The 17050-nt window shown below is 37.5% G+C and overlaps 1 protein-coding gene across 1 annotated transcript; it reads left to right on the forward strand.

Annotated features, from left to right (window-relative positions):
* Positions 1-6571: 6571 nt before the first annotated feature.
* Positions 6572-7306, forward strand: LOC115885128. The gene has a single exon (XM_030903917.1). The coding sequence runs from the start codon at positions 6572-6574 to the stop codon at positions 7304-7306; it is 735 nt and encodes a 244-aa protein (XP_030759777.1).
* Positions 7307-17050: the final 9744 nt, after the last annotated feature.

Here is a 17050-nt window from a genome sequence, read left to right on the forward strand (position 1 = left end):
TTTGTCTATCTCCTATAGAAAAGGGTGTTTCCATTTAATAGCGTCGAATTTGACCCACCCTGTACAACTCGAGTTCATGAACTGTGTGAGATTATAAAAGGATTAAAAGCCAAGTTTAAACTTCGAAAAGGGCTGGCTCAATAAATGCAATCGTCAATTGTTGAACCAACTTCGAAGGTAAGGAGTTACTGAACAACATATTAAAATTTTGAACTTGGTTTAAATCTGAACACATCCTGAACTGATTATGACGATCCCTTAATAGATTGAATAAATCTTGTAAAAAGCTAAAAAATCGTTCGTAAAAAAGTATCAGTCACAATGAAAACTCTAAAAAATCACGTTAAAGTCTAATAACTTCAAAAAAGACATACCTGCAATAGCTTCCAAACACTTTCGCTCGTAAAAATACGATGACACCTGTCAAGTGCGACATGTTTCTCTTTGCAAATCAGAGCCGGACCGGCGCCAGGCGTCGCTAGAACGCGTGTCCGGGGCTGCGCCCCCGCAGCGAGGGGCACCGGACCCCCGTCGAACTCCTGTCACTATGAAATCGATCTTTTGCGATCTGGGTGGCGCCACCAGCGATCCTATCTCGAGCCGGACTCGTGTACACTACGAAAATATCGTTGTTACATTTAGGATAGATAACTATACCTTGTTGGATTTGATTACTGTGTCGTGTTTGCTTTTGTTATAAGTGAACGGTTTCTGATTGTTAGAAATGATTGGGGAAATACAAATATGCCAAAAAATAACAATATACACGTATACAGGGTGTTCTAAAATTCCTTGGAGACAGAAGTATTAGGTACGTTATTTTTAGAATCAAAATAAGGGGGTTAATTGGATACTATTTACCTCTATACCAAAATGCTTCTTAGTCTCTTTCTAGATTAAAAATTCCTGACCTATTATACGAAGAAAATTTTGTTAATTTAGCGAAAGTTGAAAACCGTCAAAAAGATGCACCTTTCTTCTCTCGATATTTTTTTTCGATTCATATGAGTATCTTTATTTTTATTGGAGATATTCGCTTCTCTAGAATGTAGAATTCAGAATGAGTGGGAGCGAGGTTAATCACCGGCTATATATTGTCTTCCTCTTTCTTGAGGTATAACTCATCATACAGTCTCTAACTCGTTATAATATACAGGGTGCTACAAATTCGAGGTACGAGCATTGGTATCTGGGTAACCGTAATAGATACGAACATGGTTAAATTGGGGCAAAGTTGCGCCTTTAGGATGTTCACCAAGATGCCATCAAAAAAGTTTTGGAAATTTCAAGGATTGCTGAGTTTTTTGGAAAAAACGGTTTTTGTTGAAAATAAATTTTATATTTTCCTGTCGTTATTTGTTAGAAAATCAAAAAACTAATTGCACCTCCTCATAGCCACTTTATTAGTGCTATCTGATGGTATTTTTAGATTTTCAAATTAGCTTATAATTTGTGAGATATAGAGGCCAACTTTTTTTTTTTAAATACGGACCTGCATTTTTTATTTCATGTTTTGAAAGACCTCGGTCTCGTGAGTACAATGATATGCCACACTTGATACTTCTTTTTGTTTTGGGTAAAACAATAAAAAAAATTATTTAATTGTTATTTAAAATAATTTCAAATCCTACTCTGGTTTTTTAATTTATTTAATCTGATTATATTCAGCACAACAATATTGATCAGCGCTAATTAACATTGAATAAAGAAAATCAATAAAAATTGTTTTGGACATTTGAAATCAATACATTTCAACTTTAAAAGTACAAAAACAATTAACGAGTAATAAAAAACAATTAAAGGGTACAAAATGCATTCGGAAGTATAAAAAGATCTGTTCAAAGAGCTATAAATAAGATCGAACGAAAAATAAATGTGTTGATTATGGAGGGTGGTAACCCTTTCGAACATGCAGAGCATTAGAAACTAGTTTGTAGAAGTTGATTTATTTATAATAACTATGATTAATATTATGCATATTACTAGATCGTACACTGGGATTTCAAATTCACAATAAAAAAAGTTAAAAATAATAGGTAGAGTAAACGCCACGAATGTTTGGGAGTGATTCATCGCTTGATGAAGTTAGAATCGACACGCGCGCTATCAATTTTACATTAAAAACGTAAATTTTTACCGCAGACGTAGGTTTTTAAAGGCCCGGTCTAATCATCTGCCTGCGCTTTTCCTACTTATTCTAAAATGTTAGCGTGATTGACAAAGACGATACTATATCGCGTTTCTTTGATTGATTCGTTTTTGTGGGTCAGTCCATTGGTGTGCTTGCAGTACAACTAATGGGGCATTCCATTTTATATTTATAACCAAATATATGTTTTGACAAGACTTTGACAGTTAAAACAACAAATTACAACAGATTATATATTGATTATTATATGACTTGAAACACCACGGCGCTGGAAATAAGTTTTATGTGACCTTGAACAGATTATTATAGTTCACATGGCAGCGACCGATGAATCACTCCCAAACATTCGTGGCGTTTACTATATCTTTAAATTGCTGACCTGAATATTAATTATTTGAATCTTTCAGTTAACGTGATTTTCCTGTTCAATGTTAATTAGCGCTGATCAATATTGTTGTGCTGAATATAATCAGATTAAATAAATTAGAAAACCAGAGTCGGACTTGAAATTATTTTAAATAACAATTAAATAGTTTTTTATTGTTAAGGTATCCAAAACAAAAAAAAGGTAACAAATGTGGCATATTATTGTACTCAGGAGACCGAAGTCTTTCAAAACTTCGAATAAAAAATGCAGGTCCGTATTTAAAAAAATAAGTTGGCCTCTGTATCTCACAAATTATCAGCTAATTTGAAAATCTAAAAATACCGTCAGATAGCCCTAACAAAATGGTTTTAAGAGTGTGCAATTAGTTTTTTGATTTTCGAAAAAGTAACGACAGGAAAAAATAAAAATGATTTTCCAAAAAATCCGTTTTTTCTAAAAAACTCAGCAATCCTTGAAATTTTTAAAACTTTTTTGAAGGCATATTGGTGAACATGCCAAGGAGCAATTTTGTCCCAATTTAACCATCTTCGTATCTATTACGGTTTCCGAGATACCAATGCTCGTACCTCGAATTTGTAGCACCTTGTATAGGTATTTTCCTGTTGAAGGGGGGGGGGGCAGGTTAATTCCCCATCCTATTCTAACAACAGACATTCTTCCTTCGAGGAATGGACATCTTCCTCCTCCGAGGCTTTACACCCTTCAACGGTTGGGGTTTGGCCCTCCGTGGCCTTCATACTCGAGGAGCCTGTCACCGGCTGAAGTACCAGTGAGGTGGAGGCTGGAGGATCTGTCTCCATTTTCTCCACCTCTTTAACTTGGTCTCTCCTTAGACCTGCTACCGGTGTTGTCCCAAATGTATAATAGAGGGTATATCCCTCTTTCTCTATTAACTCCTTGGATTTGAGGTCAATTCCTATTGTGAAGATCTGACCATGGCCCTCCTCCCTCGAGTTGATGACTCGCCAACTCAATGTCCTTACATTGAAGTTCTGAACCTGGATATAGCTCAGCAGGTAGGTGGTGTCTTTCCCCTTGCTCCTCGGCAGAAAGACCGTGATGGTTACCTCTACAGGCATATTTTCTCCATTGAAACCAGCAGTCGCGGCTCGTGGTTATTATTATAGGGAGGTATATTTTTTACGGTCTTAAAAAAATGTGTCTCACTGTTGGTCATTCTCCCCTACTTTTACGTTTCGTTAAAGGAAAATAAATCTTAAAATAAATACAAATTATGTTAAAATGAAACCTACCCTTACATTTTTAAACTAGTCTAGTGCCATTTAACTACTTTAACTGGTCTAGTGCCATTTAACTAAAAATCCAATGTTCCTTACACAAATTTTCCACGGTAGGATTTAAAAGAACTTAATTATTTAATTAATTATTTGATTAACTTAACTTAAATAATGATGAAAAATGTCACAAAAATATAAATACATATACAGGGTTGTTCACCACATACGACACGGAGTATTGTAGCCAAACGATTAGATTTTTACAAATTGTAAGTTTTGAGTTCGTTGAAGCACTATTAGAGCTACAATTTAAAAATATTTTTGCAAGATACAGAGTGTCCCAAATAAATAAAAAATATCAAAGTTGTATTTTTTTAAATGAAACACCCTGTATATTATTGCATTTTTAGTTTCTACGATTAAAATAAAGGTAAATTTGATTAAGGTTTTTTATTACACTTAAACCTTACCGTTTTTGAAATATTTTCAATTTTGTGAAATTGCAGTATAAATTTTAAGGCTTCATTTCCCCGAACTGAACTAACTTGAAGAGATAGGTAAAAAATGGCATAATACAATTTGATAGTCAATTAAATTGTGCATCTGATTCTTATAAAATATACAGGGTGTTCCATTTAAATTAAACAAGTTATTGCCGTTTAAAGCTAATAATTATTTAAAATAAATATTTTGACACTCTGTATAAGGGAGTAAATTTTTTATTATTGCAACACAATAACTGATTAATAAATAAACTTCAGTAAATATTTAGTATTAAAAACTTTGATACCCTGGGAGAAATGAAGCCTTAAAATTTATACTGCAATTTCACAAAATTGAAAATATTTCAAAAACGGTAAGGTTTAAGTGCAATAAACCTTAATTAAATTTACCTTTATTTTAATCGTAGAAATTAAAAATGTAATAATATACAGGGTATTCCATTTAAAAAAATACGACTTTGATATTTTTTATTTATTTGGGACACTCTGTATCCTGTAAATATTTTTAAATTGTAGCTCTAATAGTCCTTCAACGATCCCAAACCTTACAATTTGCAAAAATCTAATCGTTTAGCTACAATATTCCGTGTCGTATGTGGTGAACAACCCTGTATACACATACACATTTCTAAAAGTTTTATTTCACTTTTTTTTTATATTTTAAGTCAACTCTTTCTCTAAACGTTTTTGGAAATTTAAGCAATTGTTTTCCTTTAACCGCATGATTTTACAAACTAAACACCCTATGTTGTCTATTTGAAAATATCTATTCCAGTATCAGTCAATAAGAGTTCATCATTTATCCAGAACCAGAAAATTATGAATTATGACCTACACAAATTTCGCGCTGCATCTCAAACCCTCGGCTACGACAAAGCTACGGCAACTAAAACTAATTTTTTTTTCGATATTAAATATTTAAATGTAAATTTATATTGACTAAACCAAACATTATACGCGATACGCGATAAACGATACAAAAACCTAGGTTGTTTTATAATTTGAGTTTTTATAAACACCTAAACTGACCAAAAAAAGTTTATGGCTTACTAGATATTTCGAAAAAATAAAATTTTGGCTATTTTAAAAATTGTCCCTAATTCCAATATAACCCTATTTAGACAAAAAGTTTTCAGATAAAAGTTGTAGGTAATCACATCTCTAATGAGTTTATGTTCTCCGATTTTTTCTAAAGTCTGTCATTTTTGACATATGACACAAACATATGTTTTTTTTTAAATGGAAACCATAGTTGGCCATGACGTCATAAAAAGCGCCATTTTTTAAGCTTTTCGGCGATAGGAGCTTTAATATGTTTTTTTTTCACAAAATTACTGAGTAATAGCCAATCTTCTCTTTCTTGACTAATATCATTTAGTTGGCATGGTCTTCTTATGATTTATTACGTATAAAAAGACAAAACAGATTATTAAAGGGCTCTTTACAATTTACATTACACAAACTAAAATTTAAAAAAATAATATCATTAGATACACTTTAAGTTATTTTAGAAAATGTTCCCAAATCCGCCATTGTTTTGAGTACATAAATGCATCTTTTTACAACCGAATTTCTAGCTATTCTCACAGAACGACCTCTCGACTTAATTAAACTTCTCCTGTACTGCCTCTTCGAGTGCCTCTCTTAATTCATAAGTTCTTTTGTAAACCTTATTGTTAACCATGCCGCCTAAAAAAATCTAAAATTGATAGGTCAGGTGATCGACGAGGCCCATGCAATTTGTCCACCTCTTTCTATCCCTGGTTCTACATAATTATGATATAAATAATTTTTAACATTTCTTTCATTGTGGGGGGTGGTGTGGTGTGTCATAATGAAAGTGCATGTTGGAATCACCCTAATTTATTAGAGTGGTTCCAACATGACATGTTAGAAAAGACATGTTTAGAGAACTGGTTTCAAGACATGTTAGAAAACTGAAATTTATATACTGCCTAATAGATACTATTGTGGCAGACTTCCGAAGGTAGCAAGTGCCCGCCACAGATTGGTTGGTTCCACGGGAGGAGAATAACAACCCTGAATGGCCGTCCAGCTGATATCTGTCAATCGAGGAAGAGGAAGGATTATTCTGTGGATAGACATTCGACCTTGAACATTCACGTTTCGCGCCAAGAAACCGAATTCTTATGTTTTGTAATAGTTATTTAGTTTGTAACAATTGATCGAGTTAATTAAATGACTTAATTATTTAGTGTGCCTAATTTGCTACCCGCAACGGCCACATTGGTGACCCCGACGAACGTGTGAGTGCAACAAATTCAGATACGCAATGTCCACCTCCGACACGAACGACTTCCAAACCGACGATCAAGTCGTTATTGCCCGTGTAGGGATTAAAGCACCGGAGTTTTGGCGCACAGAGCCCGAACTATGGTTCCTACGCCTGGAAGCCCAATTCAGGCAAGCCAAAATAACATCTGATGACTGCAAGTTCGATCACACCGTAACAAGTTTAAACAGCGAGGTCCTATTAGAGGTAGCCGACATACTACGAAATCCAACTAGAGGTAGGGCCTACGAAGACCTCAAAACTAGACTGTTAGAGAGATATGGCAGTAGCGCTGATGACAAAATTCACCAGCTTATGGAGATGACCTTGGGCGACCTTAAACCAACACAGCTTCTCCACCGAATGCAAGCTTTGGCCTCAAATAACGTTTCTACGCAGGTTCTAAAGAAACTCTGGTTAGACCGCCTACCACCCCAAGCCCGGGGAGTCATAGCAATCCTGGATGGAGACCTGGAGGAATTGGCCAAGAAAGCTGACAAATATATACAATGTTCTAGTTTTCCTATCATGGCCATGGACGGAAAGCCTGCGTTAAACAACAAAGTAAGTGTGGACGAGAAAACTGACGGGCACTGCTACTATCACAGGAGATTTGGGTCCCAAGCTAAGAAGTGTAGAGCACCATGTACCTTCTCAAAAAACGATAAGAGGGGGCGCAGTAATCATGACAACCACTGCCCCCCATGCACCACGTCGCCTTTTCGTCACAGATAAAGCCCTAAAACTGCAGTTCCTCGTTGACACTGGAGCCGACTTAAGTGTGCTGCCACGCAAAGCATGTTCTGCTTCAAAACCTAGTATGATACGCCTATACTCTGCTACTGGTTCCTGTATTAGAACGTTTGGGCAGAAACAGTTGACACTTGACCTTGGTTTTGGCCAGCCAGTCACATGGACCTTTGTTGTTGCAGATGTCACTACTGCCATCCTAGGTGCTGACTTCCTCGTACACCATGGTTTCACCGTAGATATGCGAAACAAGCGCCTTGTGTGTCCAACTATACCAAGCAGCATTACGTGTGTGTCTCGACGAGTAAGCGCGTTGGAGGTGGGAATATCTACTGCCCATCCTTATGACCGACCAACGGATGCACCAGACGACCCTGGAAGAGTCCAGCACTATATCGACACCCAAGGCCCACCAGTGTTCTCCAAGCCGCGCAGGCTTCCACCAGACCGTCTACAAGCTGCACGGGCCGAATTCAATCAACTTATACAAATGGGCATTGTTCAGCCATCAAAATCGCCATGGGCTAGCCCGCTTCACATGGTCCAAAAAGCCAACGGCCAGTGGCGTGCTTGTGGGGATTTCCGTCGGTTAAATGCAATTACCAAGCCTGATCGCTATCCAGTGCCACATATTCAGGACTTTGCAAATCAGCTACATGGAAAGAAAATTTTCTCTACCATTGATCTTGTACATGCATTCCACCAGATCCCAGTCCGCCCAGAAGATGTACAAAAAACGGCTGTTATTACACCTTTTGGTTTGTACGAATTTCTACGTATGCCCTTTGGCTTACGTAACGCCGCCCAGACACTTCAGCGGTACCTCGACCATCTCTTCCGAGGGTGTTCATTTGTATATGTGTACATCGACGACATACTGGTAGTCTCGGAGACGGAAGCAGAACACGAGCAGCACTTAGCAGTAGTTCTTCAGATCCTAGAAGCAAATGGACTCCAAATCAACAAAGAAAAGTCCAAATTCCGGATACGAGAGGCAAATTTCTTGGGCGTCACAGTCTCCCCAACTGGAGTCAGGCCTCTGCCAGCTAAAGTCAGTGCTATTCGCAGTTTTCCGCAACCAACAACATACAAACAGCTACGTCGCTTCTTAGGGATGGTTAATTTCTATCGACGCTGGTTACCGAATGCTGCAAAAGAGCTTATGCCACTCACCGAGCTACTTTCCCACCAAAAGAAAAAGCAACAGGACCTCAACTTGACCCCAGCAGCATCAAGTGCCTTCACCAGAGTTAAAGAACTCCTAGCTACTGCTGCCGAGTTGGTTTTTCCAGCACCCCATGCTCAGTTGAGCATGTCAGTCGACGCTTCGGACACCGCGATCGGTGGTGTATTGCAACAGCTTGTTGGTGAGCACTTACAGCCTATTTCTTTCTTCTCACGGAAGTTGTCGAAGACGGAGCGTAACTACAGTACCTACGACCGCGAGCTGTTGGCAATATTTAGCGGTATTCACCATTTCCGCTACCTTCTTGAGGGCATGCCATTCATCATATACACTGACCACAAGCCCTTGACGTATGCCTTTCAGCAGCGACATGACCGTCAATCTCCACGACAGATCCGCCAGCTGGAATTTATTGGTCAATTTTCCACAGACATCCGACATGTCCAAGGAGAAAAGAACATTGTAGCCGACTGTCTCTCACGACCTGAGGTAGACGCAATAACATCACCCATCACCATTGACTTTGACCGGTTAGCTGAAGCTCAGACAACTGATGAAGGTCTACAAGAAGCTCTGCAGGACCCCACAAGCTCTTTAAACCTTCAACACATTGTCATACCAGATAGCGAACGACCCCTATACTGTTCAATCCAAGATGGACGTGTACGTGTGTACGTGCCGGCGACCTTCCAGAGGGATGTTTTCTTGAAGTTCCACACCCAGTCCCACCCTGGACACGCTGCTACGCTGAGAATGATCGCCGAACGCTTCGTGTGGCATAATATGAACCGTCAAGTCAAGCAGTGGTCCAGAGAGTGTCTTCAATGTCAGCGGGCCAAAGTAGGACGTCATACTGTTACACCAGTGACACCACTAGGAATGCCTGACGAACGATTGGCCCACATACATATCGACATTGTGGGACCACTTCCGCCTAGTGACAATTTTCGATACCTACTCACGATCATTGATCGATTTACGAGATGGCCTGAGGCTGTCCCTATTCGTGAGATAACTACTGAAGTAGTGGTACAAAAGCTCCTCGAAGGATGGATATCCCGCTTTGGTGTACCAGCGACCATTACTACAGACCGAGGCAGACAATTCGAGAGCCAGTTGTTCCGCCAGCTTAACACAGCACTTTGGGTACAGCACATAAAGACGACGGCTTATCACCCACAATCAAATGGATGTATCGAACGCTTTCACCGAACCCTCAAGGCTGCACTCGTCGCTGCTGATGTCGTATCCTGGGCCGAAGCTCTTCCCCTCGTCATGCTGAGCCTACGGAACACCTTCAAACCGGACATCGCCTGTACAGCCTCCGATTTAGTGTTTGGTGCACCAGTTCGCCTCCCTGGACAGCTATTTGTTCCAAGTGCTACCCCAACTGACGAACGCCGATTTGTTCAACGACTCCGTGAGACCATGGGAGCATTGAGGCCTGTACCAACGAGCAACCACTCAGTTCGCACCGCCTATGTCCATCCCGACCTACAGACGACTACACATGTCTTCATACGTAACGACAAGGTGAAGCCTCCATTGACACCTCAATATAGCGGCCCGTACAGAGTTGTGGAACGAGATGACAAGTTCCTAACGGTGGACGTCCAGAATGTTCCCCAACGAGTCTCCATGGATCGACTGAAGGCAGCATATGTTCCAGCATCTCATCAACTGGCGGAGGAACATTCATACGCCAACCGTTTGCTGCTCAACGTATGCCAGAAGAACTGTTCACAACCAGTGGGTTCCTCACTGGGGAGCCCTGTGGCAGACTTCCGAAGGTAGCAAGTGCCCGCCACAGATTGGTTGGTTCCACGGGAGGAGAATAACAACCCTGAATGGCCGTCCAGCTGATATCTGTCAATCGAGGAAGAGGAAGGATTATTCTGTGGATAGACATTCGACCTTGAACATTCACGTTTCGCGCCAAGAAACCGAATTCTTATGTTTTGTAATAGTTATTTAGTTTGTAACAATTGATCGAGTTAATTAAATGACTTAATTATTTAGTGTGCCTAATTTGCTACCCGCAACGGCCACACTATCTAAATTTAACTTTTCTAACATGTCTTCCGTAAAACCGTTATCTAAAGAACGTAAGTAACGTTCACCGGTCAACGTATCCTCGAAATTGTATGGCCAGAAAAAGTTGAACCAATAATCCTACATGCTTTTCTTCATTTGAAAAATTCATATTTACAACTTTTGTTTATTTTAATTTACAAAGTTTGAATGTGACAGTTTCACATTTCTGTGAGAGCAACGACGATTGAACTTGTTTCCATGGCTAACTAAGTGAAATTAGCCAAGAAAGATAAGGATTGGCTATAACTCAGTAATTTTGAAAAAAAAAACGTATTATAGCATATATCGCTGAAAAGCTTAAAAAATGGCGCTTTTTATGAAGCCATGGCCAACTATGGTTTCCATTTAAAAAAACATATGTTTGTGTCATATGTCAAAAATGACAGGCTTTAGAAGAAATCGGAGAACACAAACTCATCAGAGATGTGATTATCTACAACTTTTATCTGAAAACTTTTTGTCTAAAATAGATTATAATTGAATTAAGGGACAATTTTTAAAATAGCCAAAATTTGTTTTTTCCGAAATATCTAGTAAGCCATAAACTTTTTCAAAAATCTGAAAGGCGCATATTTATGACCCCACAAAACTGCAATTCTTTCCCTATTTAACCAACTCTCTGTCTCCAGTAGTTTCCGAGATACCCATAGAGAACATCACAACAAACTCACCCTGTAGAAATAATGCACTCAATATTTCTTAATCAACTATATTGATTCTCAACTAATAAACAATATTACAAATTACAATAATAACACGCTGGTTTTTCTAGACAAAGAGAGAAACCGCCACTTTTTATATCGGCACATGGAGTTTAATACGTGTAAAATATAGCGGGAGCGAAGGACAAAATGAAATTTTGACCGGCGCAGTAGAGAAACTGGGTGAAATAAAATGTTTTCAAGCGAAAATTGGATAGATTGGGAATAGTGTTGAATATTTTGGGATGAACAAAAGTGATTTACAAAAAGTATAATTTAAATAAAAAAGAAAAAGGTTTTTCTAATTTTCTCCTGATTTTTTTGGACGGGCATTGACCATTTGACCTCATGGTTAAGCCGCCACTGGAAACTAGTGCCAGACCAATCCATTTTTTTTTTCACATTGACTATACCTTTCAGCGCAAATTTAATTTAAGTGTACCTAGTACTTTCCTTAAATATTGCCACTGTCCGTCCCAGACTCAATTTTGAGATGTGCCACTGCTTGATCTCTACCATGTTCAATTAAAGCAACAATAGCCGATACCGTGCTGGCAACTATTACTTTTGGGTCGGTATTTACGTGTATGGAAGTAAATCGCATAGGGATCTTATTAAGTCGGAGTGAAATAAATTGCGACGGTGTGCTGTTGCGTTGTTGCCGGCACGCCTTTCCCTATTAAGTAAAGTAAAATCACGATTGCAAACCGCTTATTTTTAAATAACTTTTAGATAAAAGCATTAGATATGTTTCTGAACATCTGAAATGGAATTATAAGGATATCGTTAGAGTCTCCATTTTTTTATAACGAAAAAACGCCAGTAATCGCAATAATTTTAAAACTCAATTTTTTAACACATAACACGCCATAACTTAAGAACCACTTTCGATATTGAAGCTTTTTTATTTTGAAGATCGGATCATTTACAATATGTTTACATAAGAAAAATTCGATAAGGTTGTTTTTTTTTCATTCTAAAATTTTAAACAAACCATCCATTTACTTTTAGTGCATAGCAGTTTTCAGCAATCGTTACAAACTGTCTGCGAAGAAAGTTTTTGAAAAAAACTTTCTTCGCAATCAATTATTTCTAATAGATTTCAAGATATCGATTTTTGAATTCAGAGATCTAATAGCGCGACCACTGTCGAACACCAACTAAATTCCACTTATTTTTACCAAAACTGCAAGTGTTTCTAACTTGCACGTAAAATTTTTCAAGCTATAGGGAAAATTACAACGACTCGTTAATAAATAAACAAATAAAGTATCACGAAACATAATTAAATCGTGAAGCTAAACGCATGATGTACACCTTTCCCTAGAACTTTAAGTACTGACAAAGGTTCTGATTGGGTCAACCGGTCGACTGCGACAAATTTGCTATTTCCCCTTCCACGTCTCTTAGCACACTTTCTCCCCAAGACTAACCTTTGCCAGCCCTTAGTATAACCTCTGGACTTAAAACCATCTCTGCTAGAGTGACTACCAAAAAACAATAATAATATGTAACTTTCCCTACATTTTAATCAATATCAATATATTTACTGATTTTTTTTATCCATTCTCAAACAGATCTATCAATAAGGAACAACACAAAAGAAAGAAATGGAACCCAAAAAAACATCCGTCGAGTCAGCACGGTGTAAGAACCTCGACAATTACTTTGATTGGCACCCATTGTCCGTGCCATGGGCGTACCTAGGCAGCGGTACGACCGGTTTGATTGACATCGGAATCGTCCATAATAAGCGGTTCGACCGGTAGCAGAATCCAGTAGTTCCATAGCTTTGGTAAGTTTTTTTTTCGAAACGGTTTGCCATCGAGATTAAGTCTAACCCGCCTGTTGTTTGCCTCGATTGATTATGATCATTTGGAACGTTTGAGGGTTTTTGGACAATAGAGGAGCATGACTATGTATAGTAAGGAAGGTGATGTTTAATCGAGAAATTTTAATTATAATATTTTGTTTCTTGCCGTTTTAGGGGTTCTGGTTGAAATAAATTATAGTGGCGATATTTCTTGGATATCTTTTGCTTTTAAAACTCTATATTTAAATATGAAAAGCCGAGAGATCATATACAGGGTCCAGCACAAGTGCGTCGGGCATCTGTTCCATTTCCATTTTACAAATACGAGAAGGGAGGTGAAAAACAAGAAGTAGGCCTTCTTTCTTTTTTCTGAGAGATTGGATCTGTTAGAGACGCGTAGTTCGCGTCCGTACAAATCTTTCGGTAAAAACACTCTGAATTCGCTTCTTAACTGTAATTGCATGGGTATCCGATCTGGAGATTTGAAGATCTTTTTAAAGTATGCAGTTCAGAGTAGTTCGTATTTGTTTGGTTTTTCTTGGAATATATCACCGTAAGTGTGTCCGCCATTTTGCATCGCCATAACTAACTAAATTTTATTTCAGTTATTCCCGTTTTTTTTTTATTTATTTTGATTAATATTTAATTACTGGTTTGGATCAGCATATGGTTTGAATATATTTTGGTTTATGTAAAGGTGTATTTCAGACCGTAAGTGTGTTGTTTTTTTGGTTTAGCGTCTGTTCTGAGAGCTATCTTTTATTTATAGAGTAATTATGGATGTCAGTAATTATATGAACCTAAGTAATTATATGGATCACAGTAATTGTATACCGCTTAAATTTCACCCACTTTCATTTTGTATGGACCTACGTAGACCTTGAGACAACATTCATGACCTTACGTTTGTTTTTCTACTGATATCGAAGACTTCTGCTGCCATAGTCATCTGCTTCCACTTCTGTTAGTCTTGAGACTACCTATCTACCTGTTTACAACATCATAAGAAATATACAGATAAGTCCTAAGTTTTATTATACACAAGGTAATCTTTTATTTTACAATTTTTGAGACAACAGTTTAATATATCTGTAAATTATTACTATTTATCCCATATATTATAAAAAATTACCTTTCAGATAACGTTATAAGTTATAATTTGATTCAAACAGTATACTTTTACTTTGTTATGATATTTTATATGAAAATCATTAACACGTATTCATTCTTGAAGGTACACGACATGTTTCGAAACATCATCGAATTGATACATACATAAATTTCACCTGTTTTTATATTAAGTAGCATAGTTCGAAGATACAGTTACTAAATTCGAATTTATTTAAAATAACTTACAGTTTATTTGGGATAATTGAAAGTAACTGGTACTTGTGTTCGTTTTTTTTTAAATAAATGTTTAATGTAGGATAGTCGTCTCTGACTTTTATTCTTGATAAATATAATAGACCCTTATTGCTGTTGATTACTTTATTCTAGCTATTTTGTGATAAATAAAAAATCTTCTTTTTGGTTTCTTACTTTACCTTTATCATAAACAAAGTAAGTGGCGCCCTTTCTACTGTCTTTGACCATATCTATACAAATACTTAACATCAATATTAAAATCTTTGCAGCCTAAATATTATCATTTTTTATTTTAATATTTAACAACATTAGAAAGTCACCACAAGCCAGAAGCCTTACCTACGAACCCAGGTCTCCCCTAACCCTGAGCAACGGATACTTTTTTCTTTCTGTTTAGGTAACGACAGGAAAAGTCGTCACAACCATACTTCTAAAAAGATCGCTAAATATTTTATTGTGTTACCATCAATGATGTTGCCTAAAAAGTACCTCTGTATATGTTTGATATTCTCCATATGAGATGGTATATGAGATGGATACCTCTGTATATGAGATGGATTTTTGGAGAAGATCGGCAGGCAAATCAAGACTCGAACGAGTGACTAATGAACGCATAAGAGAGATTATGGAAGTTAAACATACAATAGTGGACGAGATAAAGAACAGTCAACTCATATGGTACGGGCATGTCCAAAGAATGGCAGAAATAAGAATCCCAAGGGAAATTATGGACTGGAAACCTGCAGGAAGAAGAAAACCGGGTAGACCGAGAAGAAGTTGGCAGGAAGGGATTGACACGTTTATGGAGGAAAGATCTCTGGGAGACGGTGCATGAAGAGACAGACAGGCATGGAGAGATGGCGTCGGAAGACGTAGAACGTTTAAAACCGATTAATATATATAAGTAAGTATATCAAATGCGCTATAAATGGATTTTGGAAGTATAGCCTTCAGTCTGTATACAAAAATGTTTACACGAATGATGAAATAAAAGAAAAGATGTGGAAAAGATCAAAGTAAATATTCGTAGCAATTCACAACCACACAATACGATGGTTTAGGCTTATTTTTAACTCTATGGTTTAGGCTAGTTTCCTCTATTCTGTATAAATACTGTGAACTGTGTTATTTCATATATTTTATTTTAGTTCTACAAAAACCTACATATATAAAATGCTAATGTGTATCTGTGTCGTCTCTACTGAAGTAACGACTTGCCCTAGAAAGTTGCTTTTTTTACTAAAAGATAGCTAATTGGCTCTTCTAAAAACTATCGTCGCCGAATTTTTTGTTTTTCATTTAATTAAAAAAAATAGAAAGTATTTTTTCCTGATGTCGCGTCGTGGCGGATGCGCCAGGCTTCAACTAATATAATATAATTTGTAAAAAATGTAAATATGATATGTTATAACTCCATCTATATTTATAATGAAAATAACAGTAGGCTTTAAATATATGAAAGAAGAACGTATACTCACAACAAGAAATAAACATACTGCTCTATCGAGCCTTTCGACCATTCAACTCGCACAAATTAAGCGGCTTAAACCGCCATAACCCCCAGTTTTCCTAATCCCCGTCCATTGTGCCGATTGTCCGGTCGCGAAAAACGCCTCATTATCGCCGGGACACCCTGTAGCCAGGGGGGCAGGTGGACAGTGGTCAAGCGAGATCGGACACGCGTCCGTCATTTGGCGGTCGCCCTAATCCCACAAGGATTCGATGCCCCGGCCGTTGCGGTTGGCGTTTTGTGTCCGATTTGTCAAGGATTGTCGGTCAAAAGGCGACAGGGATGTGCTTTGGTGAAGGGTTGCAGTGCACATTTCCGCGTAATTGGCAATTTTCACGGTTTGAAAGTGTTAAATTTGTGAGTTTATGGCCGCCATCCACTGTAGAGCTACTACTAAAATAGTACAATCTGTCGTTTAGAACCCCGTTGTGCTTCCTTGTCATAAAAATGTATCTGCGATCTTTGAGGAGTTATCCACAAACGGACCGCTTTCTCTTGACGGTTTTAAAAATATCTAGAAAGTAAGTGTCTTTTTAGGGACTCTTAGATCCTTAGATCATATTATACCGGGTGCACTGATAAAAAAGATAGACTTGAACTAAAGTCGTCATCGTTCTTGAAAAAAAAATTTAATAGCAAGAGATTTTATTTTAGCGTAAAGGAAAATATTTTGCCTGAAGAAAAACTCTCTTAACTCAAGAAAACTGGTTCTCTTGAAAAATTCGAAAATTTCTTTTGAATCTATTTTCATTCAACCAAGTGCAAGTTTCTTTGTTTTAAGATAATAAGAAAAATACGCTAGGAAGTACTTCATTCAAGAAACATGGCAATTTTTCCAATAGCTAAATACTCTTTTGATGAAAAGTAATACCGACATGCAAAGACGATGACGAAGGACGGTATATACAATCAGTCGGCATGGCATGGCAGTCCGATCAGTTGTACGTCGCATTTCATAGGTCGCACATCATAGTACGCACGGGTTTTGTTGCTTGGAATTTTGCATAATTTGCTTTTTAAACGCATATCATATAACAAATTAGTGATCGTTATTAACATG

This window comes from Sitophilus oryzae, unplaced genomic scaffold, assembly GCF_002938485.1.
Source record: "Sitophilus oryzae breed Bouriz unplaced genomic scaffold, Soryzae_2.0 scaffold_374_pilon_pilon, whole genome shotgun sequence".
NCBI lineage: Eukaryota > Metazoa > Arthropoda > Insecta > Coleoptera > Curculionidae > Sitophilus > Sitophilus oryzae.